This window comes from Vanellus vanellus, assembly GCF_965231255.1.
Source record: "Vanellus vanellus genome assembly, chromosome: 4".
Classification (NCBI taxonomy): Eukaryota; Metazoa; Chordata; class Aves; order Charadriiformes; family Charadriidae; genus Vanellus; species Vanellus vanellus.
The window spans coordinates 886,743-914,480 of record NC_138909.1 but is presented as its reverse complement, the minus strand read 5'-3'; the positions used below and the strand labels follow the sequence as shown (position 1 = coordinate 914,480).

At 43.7% G+C, this 27,738-nt stretch overlaps 1 protein-coding gene across 2 annotated transcripts; it reads left to right on the top strand.

The window, feature by feature from the left end:
* The first annotated feature begins 1,142 nt into the window (after positions 1–1,142).
* On the top strand, positions 1,143–27,058 carry G3BP2 (G3BP stress granule assembly factor 2). 2 transcript variants are annotated; one of them, XM_082482223.1, is made up of 12 exons: positions 1,143–1,327; positions 9,262–9,380; positions 13,753–13,834; positions 14,862–15,035; positions 15,931–16,021; positions 16,969–17,071; positions 17,848–18,028; positions 19,010–19,108; positions 23,598–23,700; positions 25,281–25,409; positions 25,602–25,720; positions 26,492–27,058. In XM_082482223.1, the coding sequence occupies exons 2-12, from the start codon at positions 9,286–9,288 to the stop codon at positions 26,762–26,764; spliced, it is 1,449 nt and encodes a 482-aa protein (XP_082338349.1). In that variant the 5' UTR covers positions 1,143–1,327; positions 9,262–9,285; the 3' UTR covers positions 26,765–27,058. The 2 variants fall into 2 exon arrangements, with proteins under 2 accessions (XP_082338349.1, XP_082338348.1); XM_082482222.1 differs by lacking the exon at positions 19,010–19,108 and having other exon boundaries at positions 1,264–1,327.
* The last annotated feature ends 680 nt before the right edge of the window (positions 27,059–27,738 follow it).

Below are 27,738 nucleotides of genomic sequence, written 5' to 3'. Positions count from 1 at the left end.
CCTGCCCAAACCTCATAGCTGGCCATGGTTTCCCTTTTACTCTGGTGCTGGGTTTTTTTCTGCACAAACACCACCTGGCACAGGGAGCAGAGGATTTCTACCTTGATGGGCAACAAGGCAGCCTTCACCGAGGTTTACTCGCCCCATAACTGGGTACTTCACAGTAAACCCGGCCATGTCACAGCAGGACACAGCCCGCCTGCGGTCCCAGCACTCACCCAAGGCTGGCGTCGCTCCGTGCCACCCCAGGGCAGTGCAGCAGCTTGCACTTTGCGTCGCTGGCTCTGCTGACCCTCCTCCCAGCAGCACGGAGCTGGAGCCAGTCCATCCTGGCACGTACATTGCTGTGATGCTCTCCTGCGCTTACTGCCCAGCAGTAGAAGTGAGGCTTTCTTCAAGAAAAACAAAAGTCTTAAGTAAAATGGGTTTGGATACTATAAAGGTTGAAAAAGAATCCCTCCTTCAAAGGGGATGGTCAAAGGCACTTACCTCCCTGAGCCCGCAGCGGACACGCACCAGCGCTCGTCAGACACCCTCACCCTGGGCACAAGGGGCCTCCGCCCCTCACCGGGAAAAAAAAAAAAAACAACAACGAAGCCAGGTTCTCCTGCGAAAGACTGAGCTTTTTATTGCAAAGTTTTCCATCCGTACATATACCGCCTCGGGTAAAGAAAGCGATTCGCTTCTGGGAGACGCTTGATGCGCGCCCGCACCTCAGCGGGCAGTCTCTTCCCAAGCCACCGGGACAAGCCGGGAGGCACCGCGCGCTCCGGGCTCCAGCTTCCGCCACGCCGGCAAGGGAATTTTTGCTGTTAATCCCACAACCATCATTTTTGACCGCTCCCACCGTAACTCCGCGAAATTCCTCTGTTTCAGCGAAGGTCTTAACGAAGTTACGACGGGCGGGAGAGCCCGGCAGGGTGACAGACCTTACCTTACAGCCGCGGGCACCGACCCTCAGCGGAACCCGCCCGTAACGGCCCTTCTACTCACAACCGCCCGGCCCAAAGCGGGCGCTCCAGTAGACGTCACCGCGCCAGTTCGGCGGTGATTGGCGGAGAGCGCCCGGAGGAGGTGGCTCCGCCCCGCCCCTCCCCTGACGGCCCCGCCCGCCCCCTGGCGCCGCGCAGGCGCGCTGGCAGGCAGGCAGAGGCACGCGCGCACGGGAGCCCCGGCCGTCCCTCCCCCGCCCGGCCCTGTCGCCGCCGCTGCCTCCACCTCCGCCTCCGCGCCCCGTCCTGTCCCCGCCGCGGGACACGCCGAGGGACACCGAGCAGGCCCTGGGGGGGACGTGCCCCGGCCCCGCGCACCCGCAGTTTTTCCCTGGGTGAGCGATGGAGAGGATCGGGGGTAGGCCCCGCCGCGGTGTCTGTGTGTGTGGGGGGGTGGTGGTGGCCGTTTAACGGTCGCGAGGCTGAGGGGAGCGGCCCCGCAGCCCGGCTTTGCCCTTCGCCGCCCGCCCCGCCTCGGCGCGGCCGAGCCCCGTTGCTGGCTGCCGGCCCGGCTCTTCGCCCGGTGCGGCGCGGGGGCGGCGGGGAGGGTGGGCTTTTGTTCGCCGTCACCTTGGCGGCGTGCCGGCCGCCGGCCATCGCCCGCTCTCCCGCCTAGCCCCGGGCGGCCCCCGGGCGGGGTGGGAGGGGTGGCGGTGAGGGGGGACGCCCCGGGCCCTGCGGCGCTCGGCCCGGCGCCCGGCTTGCCTCACGCCTTGCTTGCCGGGGGCCTCCTGAGGTGTTTGGCCTCGGCCTGTGCGGGATGGCGCGGCCGCCGCCGCGCTCGCACTGCGGGAGCTGCCGTAGCTCGTCGCCCGGCGAGCCCTCCTCTGCCCCGCCGGGCCGGTACTGCGGCGGCATGGCGGGCCGCAGCGTCTCTCCCAGCTCTGCGGACCTCGCCTTTCCCCCATCACGACCTGAGCTTCTCTGTTTTCGCACGTAACATGGCTGAAGTTGCCGCAGCACCTTTTATTCTGCAGATCTGGATGCCTTGAGTAGGTCTCAGAGTTCCTCGCATTTGGCGTCTGAGCTGGGCCCGATGTGTTTCTCAGGCGTTTGCTCGCCTTAACCTCGCAGGGCTAAATTAGAGGTCATTGCCGCTCCAGTGTGGGGGCACAAGAGCCATCCCCACGACAAAGCTTTTTAAATCCCTTGGCTAGTTGGGTCACCCTGGATCTTGAACGTCGTGCCAAGCGCCACTGCATGAAAGAACTAACGCAGTAGAGTATATGAGATTGTTTGATTTCAACCCGAAAAACTTAGACAGTCACATAGGTTTTGTTAATGTGGCCTTCCATGTGGGTTTGGCAATTCCGAAACTCTGTATCTTCTAGGCATTTCGAGTTCAGGGTGCAAGTGTTCTACTTTGCTATAGAAAGAAGTGTAAAGATGCCCTAGGTATTTTTGATCTGTTGAGAAATAGGGTAAGTTACTTTGTTCCTTGCTTATTTCTCAAACAGGTACACAACTTATACGCAACTTGTATGTTTAAAGCTAGCACAGCGTTCTTTGATCTGTAATGGGATGGAGGAGTATGAGAGGAAATATATCCTCTCTTAGTAAGCATTTATTTTTTGTATAAAGCACTCTCTGCTGGCTCAGATATCTCAGGGTTGGTTTTATTTTTCTCTTATGGACACTTTTAATTGAGGAGTAGTAGCAGAATAAAGATCAGTGACCAACTTACAAGAAATGTTTACTCTGCAGCATCGGCCATGCTGTCCTGCTCCATGCTGTGGCAGACTTCATGTGAGGTCAAATGGAGCAAGCACTGCTGTGTCTACCCGTGCGTCTAGCTGTATTATCATGGCTCTGCGAGTGGGTATAGGGTTTGTCAACTTGCATCTGAGCCCGAGGTGGTGCTCGAGACAAACCGGTATTGCTTTAGCTTCTGTAGTTAATTTATCATTAACGAGACATTCTGTGTTCATTGTGATTTGAAGTATGCCCACAGGGCCACACCTGCCCTAGGAAAGACTTTTCATTCTTAAGGATTCCTTCTTGTTGGGGACTCTGGTAGCTTGGGTGTAAGAGACAAATCTTTGTTTGCCACTGGAATGTTCTGTTTGGCAGATGTGTGCTCACTGTGTGTAATTATCATCTGTATCATACGATTTTTTATTAGCAGAATAAAATATTTTTTGTGATAGCTAGCTTAAACTGATGAGAAAACAGAATGAGTTGACCGTCCAGTCTACTTATCCAGCGGTGTCCTGATGAATAAAATGTTTTCCTTTATGGAACTGAGGTTTCAAATCATACATCTGCTCTCACACTTAAGTAATATTTTACAGTGCTGAAAATATGCTGAGGAAACACAGTATGTTAACGCACAGTGTTGAATTTGAGTCTTCCTTCTTACTGTAGCAGTTGTGACACTTGATGTCATTTCTTTTGAGAGTATTTGACAAATGAAGAACTGCGTTGCAACTCAAGTTTAACATGTGAAAAAATTAATATGCCAGACTAATAGGTATATCTGAGGTTATACCAGAAAAATGGCACTGAACCTGGCATTGGGTGGTGACAGGGGGAGATGCAGTGGCTTCCCCAGAATGGGTGGTGCCATTGGCTGCAGTTGTATTGTCATTGCTATTTGGGTGAGCGTTAGCTCTTATGGATAGTGCAGCTTAACTGCCCAGAAGATGGTCTCCTGTGGTAGTCATGTGCATAAAATACAGGGTGCTATTAAGCTCCTCTCAAAAAAACCCCAACGAACCACCAACCCTCCAGGACAGCTTGATTTGTGCCTTGGGCCTCAGCCAGTTCAGATTGTAGCGGATTAGGTAAAGGAGATCATAAAGTAAAGGGATTTTGATAGATTATACAGGTTTGCTGGCCCTTACTGCGGATGGAGGATGATCTGAGTGCTTACTTTGCAGAGCATGAAGGAGCGAAGGTGGTTTCACTACTGAGCTGGGTCGTTTGGGACTTTCGATTGCTCTTTCACTATTTTTTCATTTTAGTCGATGCTTATTTTACTTTACCACAGAGTACGCGCCAGCCTGTGCAGGGCTGTATTACAGATGCTCTGGCTTGCACCAGCTGGACTGTCAGTTGCCATTCGGTTTTTTAGCTTTATTCAAGGTGTGGCCGCTCACACAGTGTGTTGCAGTAGCAGCATCTCAGCATCACGGTTGTGGATCACAGTAACAGACACACTCTTTAAGGCATTATTTGCTTGTCTACATCAGGAAGTGCAGTTTAAAAGTGATAATCTGGATTTAGGAGAAACCTGTCCAAGACGGTGAAAGCTGCTCTCCCCTTCCCTTCCGTTTTCCCTCAGCTCCTGTGGCGTGGGAAGCAGCATGGTGTCCCTCGTGGCTTTGGTTTGTGTTGTTGCTGTGTGGGGAACATCTTTCTGATTCGCAAGAGCATTTTGCCAAATTTTATTTTCAGTTTCAGTGGTGTATTCAAATCTGATCAGCATAAAAGTTGCAGACTTTTATGGATTTAAGAACAAACCACGCTGTTGCAGATTTATGTAAAACTATAGCTCAATGTCTGTGTGCCTTTACTCATGGACAAATTGTTCTATGTTCAGAGGAGGAAATTCACCTGTCAATAAAACAAAGTATTTTAGTTGCTTATAGTTGTTTAGTAAAACAAATGGTGAGGCCTGCATCTCCCTCCCAAAGCTTAAAAGTTTGTCTTGATGGAGGTTATCTTCAAGTTCAGATGACATGTTTTTGAGCTCCCATCAGAACTCAGTTCAGCATTTGGGGGGTTTCTTTCGGTGAAGCATCCAGGCAGTGTCACTGTTGTTGGTCTGTCTTGAAACAGGATGGAAGTGGCCTTGAACTACCTCGTTGGGAGCAACCAAAGACTTTGTACCAAAGTTTATTCTCTGGATACCTAGGTTTGAGCAGGTGCACCACCACTCTGTAGCTCAGTCATCGCCTCAGATAACTTAATGCCTTGCTACAGATGACTAGTCACACTTCTTTTTGCTACAGGATAAGGGAAATAATAATGAGAAAGCTTACAGATAATTTAGGAAAAAACATCTTCTCTAATGTGAGAGCTGCTTATCGAGCAAGATGCGTGCCAGAGAACGTTTTGACTACTCAACATGTAGTGGCCTTGAGGACTTCTTCAGAAATAAAATTGCTTCTGCCCTCCTGTGCGAACTGATAGGCAATAGTTTGGTGTTTGGTTTTGTTTTTTTTTTCATTTAGTTGAAGAAGTGACAGACACAGTAAGGTTTTATGTATAAAGGTGATTACAGGCTGGATGAATTTGCATGCTATTAATTTGATGTGGACTTGAGAAACTATTGTAGCAGTTTTTGCCAAGTACTTCAGCACAATTGTCCTAACATGAACTAGATCTCATCCTTTTAGCCCTTAACAGTTTCATCTCGTTCCAAAGGCAAACTTCTTGCTTTCTTTGTCACAGCTGGCATTTGTTATCCTGGGCCGTCAAAGATGTTTTTTGCAGAGCTGAGCAAAGTCTGTAATAATCTTGTACCTGAATCTAGCAGAACGTAGCTGGGAAAATTAAGTGTATGTTACTGTTTATTTCAGCGCTACCCTGCAGTTGCCCTTGGTGTTGCCCTTTGGAGGAAAATATCCTTTCTGCTTTTGTTCATTTGCTTATCTTTGCATGCAAATTACAAATAATTCCTTTCTGTGCTAACTCTCCCATTGTTTTTGTTTTCTTGAAAGAAGTGGGTGTGGAAATAACTCAAAATAGGAACTTGGTTGTTTGAGGTAACGTTGACAAGCTTATCCAGTCCCGTCTGTAGGCTTAAATTGTCAAGTTGTTACGCACTTGAATCATGCTAACTGAAATTGCAAGAAGTATCGCACTGGTACGTGTGCATGTTCCTTGAGCTCTGGGGTCCGGTCCCTCCGATGGGTGCCTCTGGGTCTGTTACCTGTGAGCCTTGCCTGGGGAAGAGAGGAATTCCACATTTTGTTGGGTCCTCCAGCTTGCAAGTCTATTACGAAATTTATCACGTGGCTGCCGGTTCTCCTTGGTTCAAGAATGCACTGCAAATCCAGTGTCCCTTCCTGGTAGCACAGCAATCAGAGGTGCTGAACAGGATGGAAATTAAATCTTGTCGATTAATCGTTATGTCAGCTTGATGTAGGCAGGATTACCTGTGGGCGGGCAACAGATGCATGGGTGCTCGTGTTACCCTGTCTGTGTAGCTTTTATCAGTGTGCGTGCTGGAGGGGGCTTCTTTAACAGTACAGTTGCACCATAAAGAAACTAGCAGATAAATTTATTTGATTCCTGGTGTTTGCCATCTCAGTTTCAGTATTTTATTTCTGGCTAGTGTGTACGTGAGTGCCTCCAGCAATAAGTTCTCATTAAGATGCTTTCCCAATGACTGCTCAGGCTCATCTAAGAACGTGGCTCATTTTATTCAAGCGAGAAGAGCGCTTAGATTCTTATTGCTTAGCTGTTATTCCTTGACTCTTGACTATGTACCGATTAAAACTGGAAAAATAGTTTTTATAGAGTATGTGCACCTATGTGGCTTCCATTAGTGCCTGGTAAAACATGGAGATGCCGTTCTTTGTAAGTTTGGACTATTTAAATTGTTGATGCCGATGCCTTGGGTTTTGGCTTATATTTCACTGGTGCCTTTACCTCCAAACCCCTCGGGCCTGCTAAGACTCAGGTCCTTGACTTTAAGGAGGTGCTATACTAATTGGGACATGTGGAGATTTTAATCTTTTTAAAAGATTGGTTTCATGGCACCCATGTTGATAGCAAGGAGTACCTGCATTTTTATTTTACTGCTTTTTAACGACTTGCAGACCTGAACAGTTCATTAAGCTTCTGCTACCCCTATTGAGATCTCTGAAGAGATAATGAAAGGAAATAATACTGAGACAGGTGAAGAATTGTACTGAGACGTTCTGTAAAGTACTGTGATTCTCTGGTGTAAATCAATACTGCTGTCACTTGAAATATGGACAGAGGTGGACAGTACTCATGTCTTGGAGTGTGTAAACCAACTTCTGTTTGAAATTGTTAGGGAAGAACTGGCTATGTCTGATCCTTGCCTACTTGCCTTTCTCAGATTTTTCTGAAAGATTTCGGCAGCCTTTCCTGAAATAGCACAGCTTCCAATGAAGAAAAGATCTAGTGTGATACAGATCTGATGTAGTGTAATGACTTGTCACAGATTATTATGTTTTGTACCCAGAGGCATTTTCAGTGTTCCTTGTGGTATGCCAGCAATTTGTTAACATATGTACTTTGCTTATTGCTGTATTCATAAGAGTGTATGCTGGCTATGATCTGCTTTTTAATAGGATCTTAAAAAAAAATTGTGATGAAACTCTGTCCTTGTGTACTCTCACAAGCGCTTGTGGAAAAGATTGTATCACCAATTTTGTGTTCATCATTTGCTTGTGGGACAGGGAAGCAAAAAAAAAAAATAGTCTCACCTGTAGAAACTGAGGTCCTTGTTCTTTTAAGGTTGGTTTCCAAGAAAAATTCTCACAAGTGTCCTATTGCTGTAGTATGAGTCATGTTAGGAAGATCCCCAAATGGCTCAGATTTTGTTTCTTGACAGGCTTCCTCTTTGAACGTGCACAGGGCTCAAGCCTCTGATGTCCATTGGTATTCCCGACATTTGGGTTTGGGTCTGATTATCTAAATGGCTTCCCCTGGGGCTTCCCGTGACACACAACTAATACTGTGTTTCAGAGTCCTGGAAGGTTATTGTAAAAATTTTGGATAATTCTAAAGTAAGTTTTCGGATTTCTTATCTCCAAGTTCAAAACTTATAATTTGGGCTTTGCCTGCTGCCTTGTCTATGCATTTGCTTTTGAGAGAGAAAGTCGATTAAGCTTTTATTAGAGAAATGGAGGGAATCTCGTGATCGCAGACGCTGGTATTTGTGAGGTGAATTCACGACACGAGCTGGAAAAAGCTGACACGAGCTGGAAAAAGCAACAGGTGAGGTGCTGGCAAGCCATCAGAAAGACTTCCGGAGTGATGAAGATCGTTTTATGAGATGGATGATCTGCAAGACAGCATGGATGGGTAGGAGCATAGCAAGTAAAACTAAGAACCGTTCAAGGCAGGTGGAGTTGGGGGAATTACAGGTTGGCCAGCTTCTCCTTGATCCCTGGGAAGGCTTGCAAAGCACGTCCTCCTGGGAGTTGTGTTGAGATCCGTGAAGGACAAGAACGTGTCTGGAACAGCCAGCGTGGATTTACCAGGGGCAAATTATAACTGACTTACTAGCTTGCCTTCTGCGATGACATGACTGGCTCAGGGGATGAGGAAAGCGTAATAAATGTGATTTAACTTGATTTCAGTGAGGCCTTGGTTTCCTGTGCTATCCTTGGAGCCAAACTGGACAGATAGCCTATGAGGTGGGTGGGAAACTGTCTGAGGACAGCCAGCATCAAAGGGTTGTGGTGAGCGCCGCAAAGTCCGACTGGTATCTGGCTGCTTGCAAAGTTTCTCTGGGGGCAGTACTGGGGCTGATGCTGTTTAATGCTGTTTAACACCTTTCTTGTGACCTGGATGATATGCAGTGATCCACAGCAAGTTTCTGGAAGGGTAGGCTGGAGAAACGGCTGACAGGAACATCATTAAGTTCAACAAAGGCAAATTACCAAGTTCTGCATGTGCGTGGAAAAACTGCATGCAAAAGTGAAGGTTGGGAAACGACTGTATACGAAGCAGCTTTGTGCAAACGGACCTTGGTGTCCTGGCAGAACAGTTGGACTTGAGTCAGTAGCACACCTGTGCAGTTATGAAGGGCAGTTGTATTCTGGGCTGCGTAAGCAGGAGCGTAGTGAGCAGAAGTGATTCTTCCCTTCCGTTTGGACTCTTGTAACTCCCGTAAGTGGAGTATTGCCCCCAGTTTTAACTCCTCAGTACAGGAAAGAAACCAACATGCTGGAATGGGTCTGGTGTAGGATCACCGGGGTTGTTAGATGATTGGATCACCTGGAGAGAGGAGACTTTTTTTAAAAGGGTTTTTGTTTGTTTGTTTTGGGTTTTTTCTTTGTTTTGTTTTTGTTTGTTTGTTTGTTTTAAAAAGCACCTGTTCTGTAAGGGACTTTGTTTTCACCATTCCCTTTTTGTCCAAGTAACACATGAATTGACTGAAATCTTTTTACTTACTCAAAGGAGATGGGGAGGGGGTGTCCTGAATTGGTAGAGTATTTCTGTGTGAATTAAGTTCTTGTTCAAATAAATGCTTCAATTCTAATATCATTATGCTCATCCTGTTATGGGAAAGTTGTGATATATAGGGCCGCCATCAAACTAACATGAGTATTTTTAATTACAGCATCTGACACTGCGTACCAAAGAAATGGTGATGGAGAAGCCGAGTCCCCTGCTTGTAGGGCGGGAGTTCGTGCGACAGTACTACACTCTGCTAAATAAAGCTCCTGACTTCTTGCACAGGTAACGCTTTCACACACAATGTGACTAATGTTTTTGAACAAAAGTTTGTGCTGTTTGTTATAAATCAAATAAACATTAATTTCTGAGGATGGGAGGAAATAGACCTGGCTAACTTTTGGGCTCTTGGAAAACTATTTCATCTTACTGAAAACTCCTTGGGCTCTAGAAGCAAGTCTGATCATATGGATGTATGGCACGTTATCAAGGTATTTCCTGTATGGAAAAGTGAGCTGCTTCTCAGCTGATAAAAAGGCCAGTAATGTGAACGTATTCCAGAAATAATTTTCTAAAAAGACAAAAAAGAAAAGGGAAGAAAGTGGCAGAGGAAGCACTTAATCACTTGCATTTAGTACCTCAGACAATCATGCTCATTATTTCAGGATACCGTATTTTGCATTGCCTCTGAGAAGCTTTATCCACATTATGTATAAATGTTATGGCCTGGACAAGGTAGGTGCAAAATACAGTAGGTTCTTTTTTCCCCTGTGTCCAGTATTTAAGTGGTACTCTGAATGTGTTTCTTCCTTTTTTTTTTTTTTTAACTTTTTCTGGTTTTGATTGACTACATAGATCTTGTCACTTAAGGTTTTGCATTTCCACATTTGGACTTAGTGCAGCATGGACTTGTAATAAATAAAGGTGAAAGTAGCTTTGCCAGTGTATTAGAAAAAAAAAAGCAATCGCTGCTTGGGCTGGTCTTGTCTCAGAACTTGACATGAGGTTGATGGTGAAAAATTGGACTGTTTGATTGAGCACAACTTACAGCTCTCAGATGGCTTACTTAAGAATTCAGTCATTTGAATAATGCCTCTTTTCATCTGTAGCTTTGAGACAAGGAAAATGAATGGTATCATTTTTACTTAAATTACCAAACTGCTGTGGAACCATGTTGTTTATGTGTTTAAATCTATTTTTAAGGTGTCTGAGCAGTGTATTCCAAGCTTTCCTAATGTATGTTTAGTAATCTAACAGAAGTTGAAAGCAGGATTTTTAATCGCAGAATTTTTCCTCGCCCCCAAAACATCAACAAACGCATCGGATCAGATCAACAACTGGACAAGTATGTCCATGTAATGCATTAATACCTGATATATGAACTGACAGCTCGCTCTGACTCGAGAACTGCATTCCTTAGGACGCGTCATGCCTGGATGTTCTCCCTGGGTGGCCTGGGAGAGGACCTCTTGCCTTGGAGTCAGCTTCGGAGGCACCTCTTAGGCATGTCTGGCAGCAGTTAGTATCGTGTCCGTATCAATAACTATCCGTTGCCAGTAAAGGTCAGGCAGTTGAAAATCTTTTAAAAGACTTAGAAACGGTGTGACTGTACAGTTTTTTCAAGGCAACAATTACGTTTTGAGCGAACAATGCAATGGAAATCCTGATATCGGAACCGCAGGGCCATATTTGAATGATAGAAAAGCCCGAGTTAGTAAGACAAGTTTCTTGAGAAATGTGCTGTCGTTTTGCTCTAAAACCCAGAAATTGTTTGCATAAACAAAGAGACAGAGAAGAGTTTATAAGGGACGATTAGGCCATGCTTCACAGCTTAATACCAAAGGCAGAGGGAGAATTATATTAGCTCTACAGTGAGATTGCCTTTTCCTTTTTAACATTTCTTTTCGATGGCAGTTAAATTGTGTATTGGGGTAAATCATCCATGCATTAAACTTGATGTTGAAAATAGTCTTTGATTCCGCTCGTAAGAACATTTACCTGTAATGACAGTGACTGTAACCTTGGCAGGATTTGGCGGGGGGGGGGTGGGGTGGGGTGGGGTGTTTTAAGAAGCAAAATCCTGTTGGTACGTTTTTCCTCCCTAACAGCTTCAGTCAAAGAAGAGCAGCCCGTTCCAGGTTTGCCTTCCCTCCTACTTTCCTGTAGTACGGCAAAATTACTTCCATTGGATCAACATTAACACATGCTATGGGAGCATTATGGAGCTCCCCTGGTGCAGGTGATAATTCTGTGCTCATGACTATTTTTTGTTCAATTTAAAGTTGGCACAAGTGTCACTCACAATAGCATCTGTGAAATTTCTCTTAAATACCTCTGCACAGAAGCGTCCTAGAGGTTTTGATCTGGCTCGGTTGACTCATAGCTGATTCTCGAGCTGCGTGTGCGAAATGTCTTCTAGCCAGTTTTATTCTCTGCCACGGCTGTCCCTTTTTGGGGGCTGTGGAGGTGGCTACTTTTTTCTAGTGAGGCTCAGATACGGCAGACATTTGCCCTTCTGCTCTTTGGCCCCACCTTGTTTATGAGTGACATTCTTCTGAGAAGGGATCTTACCTTCCCTCTTTCTCTTGCTGTTTGTCTGAACAACAACTTGCTCGCTGCCACAGAAACAGAATGTTTTCCTGGCTTAATGGTGCTTGATGTTACGGGTAAGCAGAGATCAGTTTGCCCTCTAAGTGTAGTTTTTATGCCTGTTGCACTTTAGGTAAATTTATATGGCTTTACTGTCTCCTTAAGTGAAAATCTGTAATTCCATATAACTGAGGACTTAATGTTTAATCCTTTCCTGATCTGCGGTTCCCACTTGTTAGGTTTTCTGCCTACCAAAGAGTTGGAATACTTACTTAAAAGCAAGGTTTCCCTATGAAAGCATGTAATAAGTTATGCTGTTAGAGGGCTTACTTTGGAATTTAGAGCGTGAAGAGATGTTTTCTTTCTGCTTGTGCATTGCTTCCACTGAACTTCTGTTTTTCCTTGCTGTTAGGAAGTGCTGGACCACGCTCAACAACATGGTTGTCCAGTTGGTGCCAAAGAAAACAATCTAATAATTGCCAGACTTTTTCTGGACATGGTGATGGGAGTTAAAGTCTTGGGTTGGTATTTTCAGGAAAGTAAAACTGGGAAGAGTTTCTAGGGTTAGCAGGATGAACCAAGAAATGGCAAATGTGGAAGTTCTAGTGTTTAATTCTGTATCTTAACACTGACCCTCTGCATTGGCTTGTTTAACTAGGGAGAAATGTTGTGTATCCTTCCTAGTCTGTGTGACAGTGACTTTATAGAAGTACTGAATGAAAATTTTATTTCATATGTACATTACAGGGGTGGATCATAATGTTGTCTTGTAGAAGTAGGGCAAGTGTTAGCGTTCAGACCTCATGGCAATCACTCCCAAGGCAAAGCATGCTTCTAAATAAAAAAAGGTGTGATGTGATGTTTGTGTCTGAGCTATTAATCTAGATGTCCAGAAAATATTAAGCATTTGTCACATGCTTTATAAGCTGGCAGTAAAAATCCAAACCACAACTTAGACTGTTCTAGACTCAAAATGTGGAAGTGAAATGAAGATGCAAAAAGATCTCTGAAATATAAGAAAAATATTGGAAGCAAGTATACGCACATTACATATAAAAAATAAAAGTTTTTGAAATCCAGTCCAGCAGCTGGGTCAAGAGAGGGTCTTAGGGTTTGGGTTTTTTGGAGCGGTCGAGACATTTGTGCTATTTACAAGACCAAAACCACAACTGCTACTTGTTGGTTTGCATAAATATGGAATATTAGTTTTGTGTCGAAAGTTATACAGTAGAGGCTGCTATGAGTGGCGATTCACTTCTTGTACATAATCATGCAATTAATGCAAATGAATTACTGTTCACTGCCTAGCTGTAAGAAGCACAGATAGAACTCTGCTTCTGGGCTACATCTAGTACTGAATTTGTCCCTTGCTGTGGCAGCAGTAAGATGCAGTTTTGTTTGGCCTTGTTTCCTTTGCTGGTTTTTGACATTTGATTTCAGACAGCATTTCTTCTGGAGGCTTTGTGTTCAGCTGCGATGCCTAAGAGGAATCTGGTCTTTTCTAATACTTCGGAGGTTTGTAATGAGCTCTTTGGCCATTGCTTCTGAGAAAGCTGAAGTGTGAAATAACAGCCACATGTAGCAGAGAGGTGGGATGGGTGGGGAGGTGAGTTGGCTGATCAGACAAGTTGTCTGTACAGTCTGAATCCAAGGTAGAATCCCTCCCTGTTGCCCGAAGCTTTGAAGAGAACCGGGGTTCAGAGGAGAGGTAAGCAGATTCTTCCTCCCTAGGCTAACGCTTTGGCTGGGTAGCGCGGCTTTACCACACGCAGATGATTTTGACGTTGGGGAACCTTCAAGCCAAAACGGCCACCTTGCTTAAAGGAAGCAAGTGAAAGTTTGAGGTTGATTTACGAGCTTCCTACATATCTTGGGCAAACTGGAATGCTGAATAATAAGCTTTATTTGTTCCTGTATTTGTGGAGCCTCACAAGTGGAAAATATATCTTGAATTTCTGTTTGTGCTAAAATTCCTGATGCCTTGAGCTGTACAACTTTTGGCTAAAATACTTTTTGGATTAGGTTCTGTTTTTTCATGGCTGTGACCTTTACATCTCTTTGCTTCCAGGTTTTATGGAAGGAATTCTTCTTATGTCCATGGAGGACTGGATGCCAGTGGGAAACCGCAAGAAGCAGTGTACGGTCAAGCTGTGCGTATCAAAATCGGTCCTGTAGTCCTCATTAATGTTCAGAACTTAGTGTATAAGTCGGTCTTTTTCTTTACCAATTACTTTGACTTTCTTATCTGGTAAATAACATATTGTGATACTGCCTCCTGTTCAGAGGCAGATAGGAATTTGTTGGCTTGAATTTTTTTATTTGATTGCTGGTGCTTTTACTGTGAGTTGTGTTTGATACATCAGCTTTGCGTCTGGACTGCAGGAAATACATTTAGGATGGGAAACAAAATCGAGAGGACCTGTTAGACTTGCCCTATTGATGTATCTCATTTCAGTTAGAAGTGGGTTCCTTGGGAAGGGGACTCTGATCTTTGTGTGTTACGTGGAATTCTCTATGTTACCAAATTCTTCTGTGAGTGGAGTTTTCTTGAAGGGGAAGATGACTTCTGAAGACGTGAAGTATGTCCAGGAAACACAAGTTTTCGCTTTGGTGGTAGCTCATAATCAGCGTACTGTCTGTCACCTAGGGGCATCGGTTCTGTGATAGCCACATCTTTGAGCAATGTGGCTTTTAGCCCAGGGCAGGTTTGGTTTCTTCTTTCACCAGCAGAACCTGATTGGCAGCATAAAAATCTCGGCAGTGCAGATGTTACCCTTTCCCACGACGTTTGGGTACTACGTGGATGCATAGAGGGTTGGGGATTTTGCTTGGGGGGCTGGTGGTTTTGGGTTTTTTTTAAGCGTAAATCATGTCCCTCTCACACGCCCTTTGAAAAAAGAAAGCCTTAAAATAGGTCATATGCTGTAATAGAACTGGAAAAATCGGATAGCAAGTTGTACGTTATTTTAATGCTCTGAGAAGTACTTGAATCCCGGTGGAAAACTTAAGAATAAAAGTTAGAAGAGCTTAGGTAGACTGTTCTCAGTGAAAGATGCTTCTTGGTTCCTGTATTTACCTTTTGAGCTTCAGTGGAATGCTTTTTTGTGTTAGTTCAGACTGAGGTATTTAAGAGGCGGCAAGCTCTGTACAAAACTCAGTGTAACTCTCTATTTCTAGGAGATACACAAGAAAGTGATGTCATTACAGTTCAGCGAATGCCACACCAAGATCCGTCACGTGGATGCTCATGCTACACTGAGTGATGGGGTGGTTGTGCAAGTAATGGGAGAGCTGTCAAACAACGGGCAGCCCATGAGGAGGTTCATGCAGACTTTTGTGCTTGCTCCAGAAGTAAGTATATGGAAGATCGTGTTTAGCTTCAAATAATGATGATGGAAACCTGACCTGTAGCTACAATTTGTCCTACTGGGGCAAAAGATATGATCTGGCTTTTAGAGCTTGGCCCTGAGGCTATTATTAAATGTGTCACAGTATGTGAGTGCAGACAAACAAGTGTATTGGACCCATCCTGAGCTGTTTTGCATCCTTAGACTTGAAGTATTGGAGGGGTAATCCAAAGCAAATTGGAGCTTGCATTTGGGAGCTGCACAAATAAATAAATAAATAAATAAATGTTGAGCTCTGCAGATCAAGTCTCTAGGGTAGTTCTGTATTTTTTTCGAGTCTGCTGGCAAATGTGAGTATGGTTTGATGCTGCACAAGTTACTGCTCAAATTTAGCTCTTAGCGAGACCAAAGCTGTGTAAGGGTAAAGGGGGTCTTGTGTTCTTTCTACTTCTCTCCCCCCACTTCATCACAAACTATTGTGTGGTCGATGATTAATGTTTTAGAGTCTTTTGAATTTCTTCGTTGTTTCCCTATGCAACGCTGTAGGCATCCAGTCACCCTGTAAAAACTTCATCCTGGTTTTTTATTGTAAAGTTTTCGTAATAGGGAAAATTCAAATTCCTTCATGAAACCAAGGGACTTTATGTTTAGTTAAAACCTACGATTGCCATGACTTAGCAAAATATTTTTTTTTGTTTGAAACTTCCTTTTTCAGTTGGGCGAAGTTACCGTTCAATTGTTTGCTTAGAGAAGAGGTACCACGTGGAAAATGGCTTTAATGAAATATTCCTATTCCAAAATGTTGGTGTGTACCCCAAAGCTTGTATCTGTAATCCATCCTTGTTTTTGACTAATAATGTATCGTATATGCAAAAAAAATGCACGTTGCTCTTTTACAGGGTTCTGTTCCAAACAAGTTCTATGTCCATAATGATATCTTCAGATACGAAGATGAAGTATTTGGGGATTCAGAAGGAGAACTTGATGAAGGTGAGAAGAACTGTACATGTCAAGTTTGTCTTGTTCTTGTTCCTCTAGCATGTATGCAGAGCTTTCAGAAGCGTCTAGAGGAGATGGATATTCCATTCTCGTGGAGTGTAGTAATCTGGGAGGGGGCTGAGGCAGGGACTGTAGGTTATGTTACCGGAACTATCTGCTGGTCCAAAGCATTCTGTAAAATGAAGATAGCGGTACTTTATTCCTCGAATGGCCGAACCGGCTCGGGTTGGGTGAGGCTTGGCAGAGAATGGAAATAATGAGCAGTGGTACTTTTGCTGCCACTAGTTTCATCGGGTAGACTTGATTTTTCTGATCAGTCAAATTTTTAGGTAAAGTGATTGGAAGAAAAAAAATGTCATTGGGTTTTCAGATATGACATATAGTTCACTTTGATATCATCCCATTCAGTAATTCATTTGTGTTTAGGGGCTGAACTTGACCTGGGTGTTTTTTTTCCCCTCTGTTCACTGAGGCAAAGCAAATCAGAGTACAGCCAGAATGTATGTATATGTGATTGCTGGGTAATGTCTGGATTTTTTTCATCTCAGTTCTGTGGAACAAAGCATCTTAGGCAATCATCCTTGTATTTGAGGTTAATTTTCTTAGTTTTAGGTACTGAGATTTATGAGCTAATAACCCAATCTTTCTCCTTTACTGCCACCATATGAAAAGCATCTGCTGCTTTAGAAGTCCCTCGAACCCTCCTCCCAGAACTTCGTAGCCGCAATATGTCTCTAGTTTCTCCATTTTGTGAAAATAGTAAGAAACAAAGCCTCTTGAACACGTGGAAGGGTCTCCTATCTGTTCTTGCAGCTAATTTGGCTTATTTTGTGGATGAAGCTTTATTTTGATTACTTCTAGTTTAATATGCTTTTATTTTAACTGTGGCTTCTGCACGCTTTCAGAGAAGTTTAAGGAAGTTTTTCTTTTTGTTTCAGAGTCTGAGGAAGAGGTGGAAGAGGAGCACGAGGAAAGACAACCATCACCTGAACCTGTGCAAGAGAATGCAAGCAGTACTTACTATGAAAATCATCCTGTAACGTAAGAACTTCAATTTATTATATAAAGTTGCATTTTTAATAAAAATTACAAACTACTCTGGCTTTGGATTCTGGATGTAATTTAACAGGTAGTTTAGGAAACTGCACTTAATATGGATCTGTGTTATGTTAACATTATATTATTTTGAAACACTGCTCCTTAAGGGGAGAGAGGAAGTGAGGGAGATGTTCTTACATTTGTATTTTCAATTCTGGTTTCAAAGGCCAGGTGAAAAGGTAGCAACTGTGTTTATGTACACACTTAATGCAGTGAAGAAGCTCAGATTCCTTATATTTCAAACACACAGAGTAGAGAAGTTGCATGTGATTTTCAGTAAACAAGGCTCACGACTCTTTTGGTAAGGAACTTGTATGGCATTTTTGTAAATAAGCTGTGGGTTTCATTCCAAAATTGGCTTAATTTATGTGTACAGCTTAATCTTCCCTTGGTCTCTCACTGTGCTTCTATTCTTTTAGGAGCAGCAGTTCTGGAGTTTAGCACCTATCCCTTAAAGGGTTTATATGTCTGTGCGATTTTCAGATTCTCTGCAGAGAATTGTAAAACATGTCTTTGCTTCAGCAAGAGTAAAATCTGGCGTTGTATGCAACTTAGGGGTACAGCTTAACTTCTCACAGTATTTTATATTTAGGTACCATATGGCAGCAACTGGAAACAATGATCTTTTAAATACCAGCCATTACCGTAGCGGAGCTTATAAAAAGTCATAAAATACAAAGCAATTGATAAGCTGCATTAAATGCATTTGATTATTCTAGCAATGGGATAGAGGAGGCGCTAGAAGAATCGTCTCATGAACCTGAGCCGGAACTGGAATCTGAAACGAAAACTGAGGAGCTGAAAGCTGAAGTAGAAGAAAAGACCCTTGAGGAGCTAGAAGAGAAGTCTCCATCTCCGCCTCCTGTAGAACCTGTTTCACTACCACAAGAACCACCAAAGGTTAGTTAAAAGTCATACCTGTGCTTCTAGGTGCAGCTGGTAAACTAGAAGATTTGGCTTTGAACTTATTATTAGCCTTTTTGAGCAGCCAAACTGGTACCTCGTTTCAGTGTCGTGCTGTATGAACAGCTAGACTTGAACCTTGAACTTTTAAAAATGCAAAGTTTCACTAAAAAAGGAAAGAATGGGTTTTTTTAAGTGCTGCTCAAGTCACCTATCGTAAATCTAATGCTCTGCTCGTAAAGTGTGTGTGTGTGGTTTTATGCATGTGTAAACCTTTTTAAATGTGCAGTTAACGTATGTTAAGAAAACACCTCAGACTACCACCAGCAAAAATCTCATACAATGGGAACCACTGCTCTTCCTTGAAAAAAAACCATAACGCATTGACACTTGCAAAATTGCTGGCAGTATAGGTTCAAAATCAATATGGAGGCATTGACTGTCTCCCTTAGAGGCAGGATGCCTAATCAGAAACCACCGTGCACACCGTGCGTCATCTGGTATGGTTACACTTAGGTAGTTTCAGAGACATGGGAGGAACCGGTGAAAGCTGGAGAGAGGTCATTTTCTAGCTTCACTGTGTCTCCCGTATTATTTTTTCAATCCTTTTTCTCTTTTCCGTTTTTACTTCTGACTTCTGGCATCCACTTTCTTTCTTTGTGCAGAAGACACTCAACACTACAGGGGTTTCGGTCCTAGCTTTTGTTACATCATGGGAAAGCAGTGATGTGGGGCTGCCGAGGGAGCTGGGCTCACTCGAGTACTGATAGTGGGCACGGTACACGCTTGCTCCACGCCGTTGGAGTCCACAGACGGCCAGAACTGCAGATCCTTCAGTATCTTCGTTGTAATGCTTGCACAACAATTATTTGATAGCCAGATAGGAACCAAAAGTGTATTTTCAGCAGACGAGTTTCCCTGTAGGAATGTCAGTGGTTTGCCATGATTAGTAGCCTAGGTTTGTTGCATTTCCTGCAGGCTTTCTCTTGGGCTTCAGTGACCAGTAAAAACCTGCCTCCTAGTGGTACTGTTTCTTCCTCTGGAATTCCACCCCATGTTAAAGCACCAGTCTCACAGGTAACCCATCTGTGAACACCTTGGATTGTCTCATTACTTCTGCAAACTGCTTCAGTTTTTTAAATTAACAGATCAATTTGTTTGACTTAAATTGCACAAATTAATTGTGTCTTAAATGTTAATGAACTCACCTTCTTATCGCAAGCACAGGCATGTACACGTAACAGGCGTAACTTTGGGTGATGGTGACATTAAAATCTGTTCATGTGGAAACAGGAAATCAGTACTGAAATTTTTTTGACCTATCTGAACGGGATATGGTTTGGTTTACAAAGGGGGGGGCGGGGGGGAGAAGGGGGGGAGAGACAATACCAAAAAAAACAACTCCCCACAAAATGGTAGTTTTCTAGTGTGTTTGAAAGGGGTATTTCATTGGTGGAAATATTCCCCCATCAATAAAAAATGAGAGCACCGTTTCTGAGAAGGTGCAAGATGTCCTTTTAAGGCTAATATCCATAGAAATATGCTTGATTTCATTATCGATTAATAATTAACTTGTCACAGAACCCTGTACCAACTTATGACTGTGTCAGGAATGGAAGGATTCACATTTCCTTGCCAGGACAATGCTATCTTCCCATTCCTAGGTTGACTGGGTGAGGAGGGGAAAGAGGAAAGAACGTTTGACTGGGTGATAGCTCATGTCCCGCACATGCCAAGCTGGTGTGAGACTCAATTCAGCTGCCTCCATCTATATAAAAACCCTCAAAATAGAAAACGCGTGCTTTAACCTCTTCTACTGACACTGTGTACTGAATGACTCTATGTCATGGTAGCTCACGTCCAACCTTTTCGAAAGACTGCAATTTTCAGTAGAGCAGCTGGGTTATTGCAGCTGTTGTTTTTGCACCGGTTTCTGCTTCGATTTTTACTGGCAGAGAGGAACCTGTTTAGGATTGCCCTTCAGCCAAATGCATGATAAAAAAGAAAACAGGAAAAAAAAAACCAACAAAAAGCCACCACCTTGTATGGTGTTGCTTCTGGTCTGACAGGGCTGTCATGGAAACCAGATAATGGCTACGTAATGAGTTGGGAAGCCTGTCTATCTTCATCAGCTTCAACAGGGCTTTAAGCGTTTAGGTGGTATTTGAGCAGTAAAAACTGTGTTTTTTCTCATACAGAATAGATTTTCCTTATGCAAAACCAACATTGGTTTTGATTTATTTACAGTAGAGCAGGTGGATTTTTGCAACATGACTGCAAAAATAATTTAAAAATATCTGTACAAGAGAGCAGAATGCAGCTTATATCTGTCCCCTTACACTCTTGTGTGTTGCCTCTGCAGCTTGTCATGCTTTCTGCCTTTTAGATTACTTCTGCTGTGACTTCATGTTTAAGTAATTTGATGTGGAAGTTGCTGAACAATACTGGAGTGGCAAGAATTTCAACTCCCAGCTCTTCTGCAGAGAAAATTAGTCAGTTCTTGGCTCCTTTTCTTGCACGCTTTTCAGACATGGTATACAGAAATCTGGTGGAAGAGGCACCTGGACGATTTCTACAAGGGTTACAGATCAGTAGCAGCTTTTTCCTGTTCTCTCAGATCCGTTAATGCTAGATATTGTGCATGTGTATGAGGCCAGTAGATTGCACTAGTGGGCGGGCAGCTCCTTTGGGGTGCTGGCCTAGCCAGCATCAGCGATGTTACAAAGCAGCAGTTAACTGTCCTTCTCGTTCTGTTCTCTGCATCACTGCAGTTTTTCCCCATCTTTGCTCAAGTTAAAAATACAGCCTCTGTAGCATTAGCTCAGAACCCCTCAAAGGACTGCACACGCGCTCTTTTGGATATAAACCAGTTCGGTTCCTGTTTATTTACAGCTATGGAGTTAAACAGGTCAGCGTTTCTTGCTCTTTTTCTTCTTGTGGGCGATGATAAATCAACCTGCCTACACTGCTAAATTGGGCCTTCTCTGTGTAGGATTTTCAGACATTCTGACCTCCCATTTGCATTAAGACATCAGGTGTCGCAGGGGCGCCGGAGAGGCAGAGGCAGGCACGGTGCTCCCTGACTCTTCTGGCTTGGAATTGGTGACTTCGGGGAGAGAGAGATCTGTTTATAGGTGCTGCATTCTCTCACCACCTTAAGTCTATTCAGACTCTGGATAGACTCTTCTATAATGTGTTGCGCCTTTGTGGAAGCGATTGATGAGTGCCTTCAGGAAGTTGCGTGGTCCACGTTGACCCCAGAGACAGTGTGGTAAGCTATCTGAGGTATGCATCTAACCTAGCTACTGGAATTCTGGTGATTTGACGTAGCTTTTTTTTTCTTTTGTTTCACGTGAAGTGTGGTTTCTTGTTCGTTTGCTTGGCTAGTTGGTTCTGTGCATACATGCGTTTTGGTTCTGGCAGGCATCTCGCTCTAGAGAAACTTCTAAGCCTTGTAAGATTTCATAAATAAAATTGTACCAGCCTTTGGAGCCACCTCTTCTCTTGCTCTTTCTGTCCCATCCTCCTCTGTTTCAGGGGTGTATTCAGTTCCAAAGTTGGTGAGTAAAGGCTGACTTGTGGCTGGTTTTGCTGTCATTGCCAGTAGCATTGCCGTAGCAGAAAGAGGTCCCTTTCCCTCCCCGTGTGAGCTCCTGGAGAGAAGAGACAACGTCACCTTTTCCTTAATTGTTCTCAAAGCTCCGTTAGGCTGAGGTTTGTGGCATACTTAGCTCCTGGGCTGAGCGCTCCTTTAGTCCTTGGCTTTTGAAATCATTATTCTGTGCCTTTCAGGCCACTTTGTGTGCTCTCTGTGAAATGAGAGTTGCAATTAGCTGCTGCTTGGGCTGTAAATGGCAGCTCTTTATAGGCATCTTGTGATGCTGCCGATAATTGCGGTGTTTTGGGGGAGCACAGTTTTTGCAAGTGCGTTTCTCTTCAGGCAGCGCCAGAGAGCACTGAGGCAGTCTTCTCTGTAAAAAGGGGTGGTACTGATTAGAAAGGAAGTAATGAGATTAGCTGTTTGTTGCTTGGGTAGACAGAGAGTATTTGTGTGATAGATGAGAAGTTCAGCGAAATGCAAAGCAAGCGGGTAGAAGTTAATTGTTATTTGGGATTTAATAGAAGGACATCAGTGACTTAGCAAGTCTTTGCTATGGTTGAGGGAAAGACAGTGTGTTTAAGCCTGATAGCCGTAAGCATCTAAGAAATGGGGGTCTGAATGTATCGAGTTTCGCTTTGGAGGTGTAATTTATAATGCAGTAGAGATGTGTGAGTGAAAGATGGCAGGGGAGCTGCAGTGACCCGTGAGGAGGTATAATGAAAAGAGATTTAACGGGAAGGCTGATTTTCTAGCTTATTCTTGGAGTTGAAAAAACGGCCCTAGAAATGTGGGGTGGAGCACGAGTGGCAGGAGGGCTGAAACATTTATTTGCTGAGTAATACCTGCATGTTTCACGTAAAATACAATCTTTTTACCCCTGTGAGGTACTCTCTGGGTGGAACCATCAGTTGTCTTGAGTCCTCAAAGGAAAATAAGGGAGATGTTTAATATAAACTTCTTCTCCGCAGCAGTCTGAGCCTATAGCCGCTGTCCTTGAGTTTAATCTTCCTCAGAAGCTAGTGTTCTTTATGCTCCTCAGGATAATTTTGTTCTTCTAAGATAAGAACGCAGCACAGCAGCAGCTGCTGGATTGTTGTACAGAAAATGGAATTTAAAACATGTTGCAAATGGCTTCAGTAACCAGCAGGCTGCATAGCATTTTTTTTTTTTGGTCCTGCCTCTTTTTCTCAAATTGCCTTTAAAAGCATTTTTTGCTTGCAAAAAATGGAATAGATGTTCTAGTCCCTGAGAGGGGACTACTTTGAGCACGACGGTCTTGACATCAGGACAGTTGAAGAATATCCTCAGCGAGTACTCTGTAGAAATTGTCATTTCAGGTGGTTTTAATTGTATCAGAAATACTTATTACACTTCTGAGGGCTTTTGTTTTGTTCTTCTCTCTTTTTGTGCTAAAATGATTTCTTTATAGTTGTTCTGAACTCGAGGAAAAGAATCCCTCAGGGACTCAGACAGAAAATGTAATTTGCCCGTCTCTTCGTGTTCATCTCAGAGTGCCTCCTAATCGGTGAAGTTTGAGGTGCCTCCTAATCCGTGAAGTTTGAGCTTGGCATGAGGAAGCTTTACTTGATCTATGTGGGCTTCTTAGTCAGGTTGAGGGATTCTTGAATAACGGAGCATTGGGGTCTCAATGCCTGAGCGAACATGGACAATTCATCTTAGCTATGTTTTGGGGAGACGCTCTGATTGAGGGATGTTTGCTTTGCTCCTTTTAGCAGAGAGAACTGAACACTGCAGTCCTGGATTGGTACAGAGGAATTTGTAGAGGTGAAAAAACTGTATTCCCAGACACATTGACATGGATGTATATCTTCTGGAGTTCGTTTTGTGCATGCCGCTTACCTATGTCTTGTGTTGTGGGGGTTTTTTGTTTTGGTGAATTTTGGTTTTGTTTTTTTTTTTTTACTGGGCCCGTGTTTAATAATGCATGTTCTTCTCCTGTTTTAGCCAAGAGTTGAAGCTAAACCTGAAGCTCAGTCTCAACCTCCTCGTGTACGTGAACAGCGTCCCAGGGAAAGACCAGGTTTTCCACCCCGAGGACCTCGACCAGGTAACGTGGATCGGCTTGTGTCTGTTTGGGGCTAGTTAATGAGAGGTGTCTCCTTGATGGGTCTTGTCTGTACCTGTATTGTGCTTGGCTGATGATGAACTGTCTGTTCCTACTGCCTTCAAGTAGAAATGGGGGAATATGGTTTGGAGTCCAAGCAGATGATGAGTTGTTGTAAAAATCAGGCATTATTTCCAAACTTCTGTTTTGTTGACATTTTTTTTTAATAGTAAGTAGGCCACTCGCTTACATGCTTGAGTACTTGTCATGTGGCTCGATGCAGTTCTGAAAAGCTGGTATGGAAATCTGAATGTTTTTTTCCATGTCCTCTAATTTTGCTCTCACTTGGAAGTGAGAGTTCATAAATGCCCGTTGTTGCTCTTTGTTTTGGAAGAAAACCTTCCCACCGTGTCAGCCTCAGTCAGTTAATAATTTCATACTTATTTTTCCATCTTCTATAATTGTCGAAAATACCGGTCCTGGTTTGGCTGCCTCATGTTTGTCTTAGTTTATGAGCAGCCAGCTCTCTGCATTTTCTTTCTCATACAGAGTACCCAAATCTGTAGGATGGTCTGGCTAAAAACCACGCAGCTTACTTGACAGTCATCAGAAGTGGTGTTGAGAGGTGAAAGCCTTCTGAGTTGCATTCGTCAGTCCAGCCTGGTCGTTTGGTAAACCTCTGTGAAGCGCTGGCCAAATCTATCTAGTCAAAGGCCCAGAGTTACAGGATGTTGATCGTTTTCATGAATTCTAAAGGGAGGGGTGGTATTTGCAATTATCCTGAAGTGGTAGTGTAAAGCTGGCAGAAGCTGGCAGAGTGCTGCCTGCAGAAGTGGTTGAGTCTCAGAGAATGTAAGTATCTCCACCAACTAGCTAAAACTGGTTCTAGGGAAGGTTTTCTGTAAGTGCAACTGTGGCATGGATTAGGCTAAAAAGTGTTCTTGGCTTTTATCAGTGCAAGTGTATCTTCACTCAGGGACAGCAGTGAAACTAAAAGGATTTAAGGCACCGAGAAAGAACCATGGCATCTGTTACCGGTTAACATTTCTTGGTTTGTTAATGTCATCTGCAGTAGGAAGCAAAAGCTGCAACCTGTGGCTAAATCAAGTTGCAAATCTGCATTTCTACTACTTTTGAATGTAATAAAAGTCACACGGAAAACGTGTAACCGAGCTGATCTTACACTGGGGGTAGCAGAGGCAGGGGAGAAAAAGCTGAAATCTCAGTTGACAAAATGGAAGAGCTTAAGCCCTACCACATTATTTTCAAAGGGTGTCAGCGAGCTTTTTAATGATTAAAGATATAACAACAAGCTCTTAAGCAAACTTGCCCAGATGTTTTAGTTAACACAGATTTATTTAACCTAACCAGAGAAACCAAATACTCTGTGGTATTATCAAAAAATTGTCAGGACTGTGTAAAGAGGAAGACAGTATCCTCCCCACTGTGTCACCCACTTGAGAGCTGAAGGTACGGGATTGTTTGAGTGAACATGCTCAGTGCTGTTCGTAGATGTGTTCATCTCAATCTACGCGCATATTCTAATCTCAGTGGCTCTACCTTCCTCTGTCTCTTGACAATAGGGCGAGGGGACATGGAACAGAACGAGTCAGATAATCGTCGAATAATTCGCTATCCAGACAGCCACCAGCTCTTTGTTGGGAACTTGCCGCACGATATTGATGAGAGTGAACTGAAAGAGTTCTTCATGAGTAAGTAGCAATTTCAGCTGCGGAGACTAAGAAGAAAATCTGTGTTGGAAAGTCACATAACGTTCACTTAGGGCCACACAGGAGAATTTTTACACAATGTAACGCTACAGGTGTTGTCTGGAAGAAGCGGAGGGGTGGTAGAGCCAGCACTGTGGTTTTTGATAACGTGGCTTTTCCCCTGTGCTTTTCCAGGCTTCGGAAATGTGGTAGAACTTCGCATAAATACTAAAGGAGTGGGAGGAAAACTGCCTAATTTTGGTTTCGTGGTATTTGACGATTCCGAGCCGGTCCAACGAATTTTAGTTGCAAAAGTAAGTATTGGCACTGAATAACCCTCAAGGGATGGACTGAATGCCTTAAACCCCAAGTAGTGCAGGCCATCTCCGTTTGCGTTGCTGTTGTTTCTAGCATTCCTTCATTAACAGCAGTTGTTAGAAAAACATAGTTTTGGCACACTCATTCTGTCGGGAGTGTTCTGTAGCTTATGAAAGCTGTGCCAGCGTTCCTCAAACCACGTCATACCAAATTCAGTTTTTTTACCTCTGCACATAGACACCACACGCAGCTTAACGCTTGCTTTTAGAGATCCTTTTAAGCTGAAAGTTGAGTACGTAACCTTTTAGAAGGGCATCGCATGGATCTCTCAATTCTGCGTCCTGGGGCTGAGAAAAAGGAGCAGGGTTATTTGTGTTTGTGACTTGAGGAATTTGAGAGGAGAAAGCAGCAGTTATCATTTCTAGTATGTGTGAGTGAGACCTGGTAGAGCAATTCTTCGGGAACTTTAGCCCTGAAGTGAAAAGGCTAAAACCAGCAGTGAAGAGGCTAAAGACAACCCAGCCCTTACTTGAGGAAGACGTTTTAATTCCTTGCATGAAAACTGAATTTAAAAACACTGTTCCATTTACTGTAGACCTCTAGGGCTAAAGTTATGTGCTGCAGGGAACCATTAACAGTTTTTGTCTTTCACCTGTGAGTGAAGGTAGGCTGAGGCATGCAGCGAATGCAGTGTTTTCATATGCCTTGTGTAAGTGGACTTTGTGAAATGGTGACTAACGTGTGCCTTGAAAACTTTTCCCTATAAGCCTATTATGTTCCGGGGTGAGGTGCGCTTGAACGTAGAAGAGAAAAAAACAAGAGCCGCTCGTGAAAGAGAGACCCGAGGTGGAGGCGATGATCGTAGGGATATTCGTCGCAATGATAGAGGCCCTGGGGGTCCCCGTGGAATAGTGGGTGGTGGCATGATGCGAGACCGTGACGGAAGAGGACCCCCTCCGAGAGGTGGCATGGCACAGAAACTTGGCTCTGGACGAGGAACCGGGCAGATGGAAGGCCGTTTCACTGGACAACGTCGCTGAAGTCTCCACTGTGGGCAGACAGTCTTGGCAGTGGTACATTATCCATCGTGTTTGCATTCTTGTTAATTTTTTTTTTTGGCTTTGGAATGTGACACAGCCCTTCTGATCATTTCTTTGATGTGAAAGCATCCTTTGGTTTCCAGTTTAAATTGAGGTGGACGTTCTTTCCCCAGTTTCACAACAGGACTCACACTGTTAATTTATAAATGTAGACTTGGAGAATTGAGGACTGAAAAAAAAAAAAAAAGAAAAGAAAAAAAAAAAAAAGACCGGTTAACTATCTGCAACAAAAGTGAACTAAAGGACATGCCCAATAGAATTCAGGTCTTTTCAGTCAAAAAACCCTCTGCTGCACATTTTGTGTAAGTGTTACTGTTTCTGCCTATTACTGTTGGAAACACAAATAGTGCAATTTGTGCAATTGGAGAAGCTTGCCTTTTTTTTTTCCTTCTTAGAACACTTGGCTCCAAACAAACTCGTGTTTACGCACTCATCAAAATGCACTAATGGGTACTCTGAACTCATTTCTATTGACATCTGCAGGAGGCATCGGAGGAAAAAACCCTTCATCCTCTTATTCAGACAGAATAGCTTGTGAAACGATGCGGGCATCTGATCTGCTTGCTGTGACCAACATATGTACACACACAAACCTTAATAAGACTACAAGTTTATTCCAGAAGGAATCCATTTAGCTGTAAACTAAACAGAACCCAGAGTTTCCAAGTCGTAGCCCTGAGTCCGCAACAAGTTTGATAGCTCATGTCAGATTTTTCTATCTGCCCCTCTTCAGTACAGGGATGGCTGCTCAACACTCTCCTCCTTCCCCCTTCCCCTTCGATAAGCATTGTACAGTGAAATTTGTCTTGACTGTATTTGAGTTCTCTGGTAATGTAATAAGCATGATGGTGCCTTCTATGAATACATCATTCCAGTCTTGCTGGTGATTTTGTACAGTATAGTGTATGAATTAC

Excerpts from the sequence above, each read along its gene's own strand:
- G3BP2 (XM_082482223.1), top strand. The coding sequence starts at position 9,286 with ATGGTGATGGAGAAGCCGAGTCCCCTGCTTGTAGGGCGGGAGTTCGTG. Across the intron at positions 13,835-14,861 it reads AAGCAGTGTACGGTCAAGCT|GAGATACACAAGAAAGTGAT; the intron begins GTGCGTATCAAA and ends CTCTATTTCTAG. Across the intron at positions 17,072-17,847 it reads TATGAAAATCATCCTGTAAC|CAATGGGATAGAGGAGGCGC; the intron begins GTAAGAACTTCA and ends TGATTATTCTAG.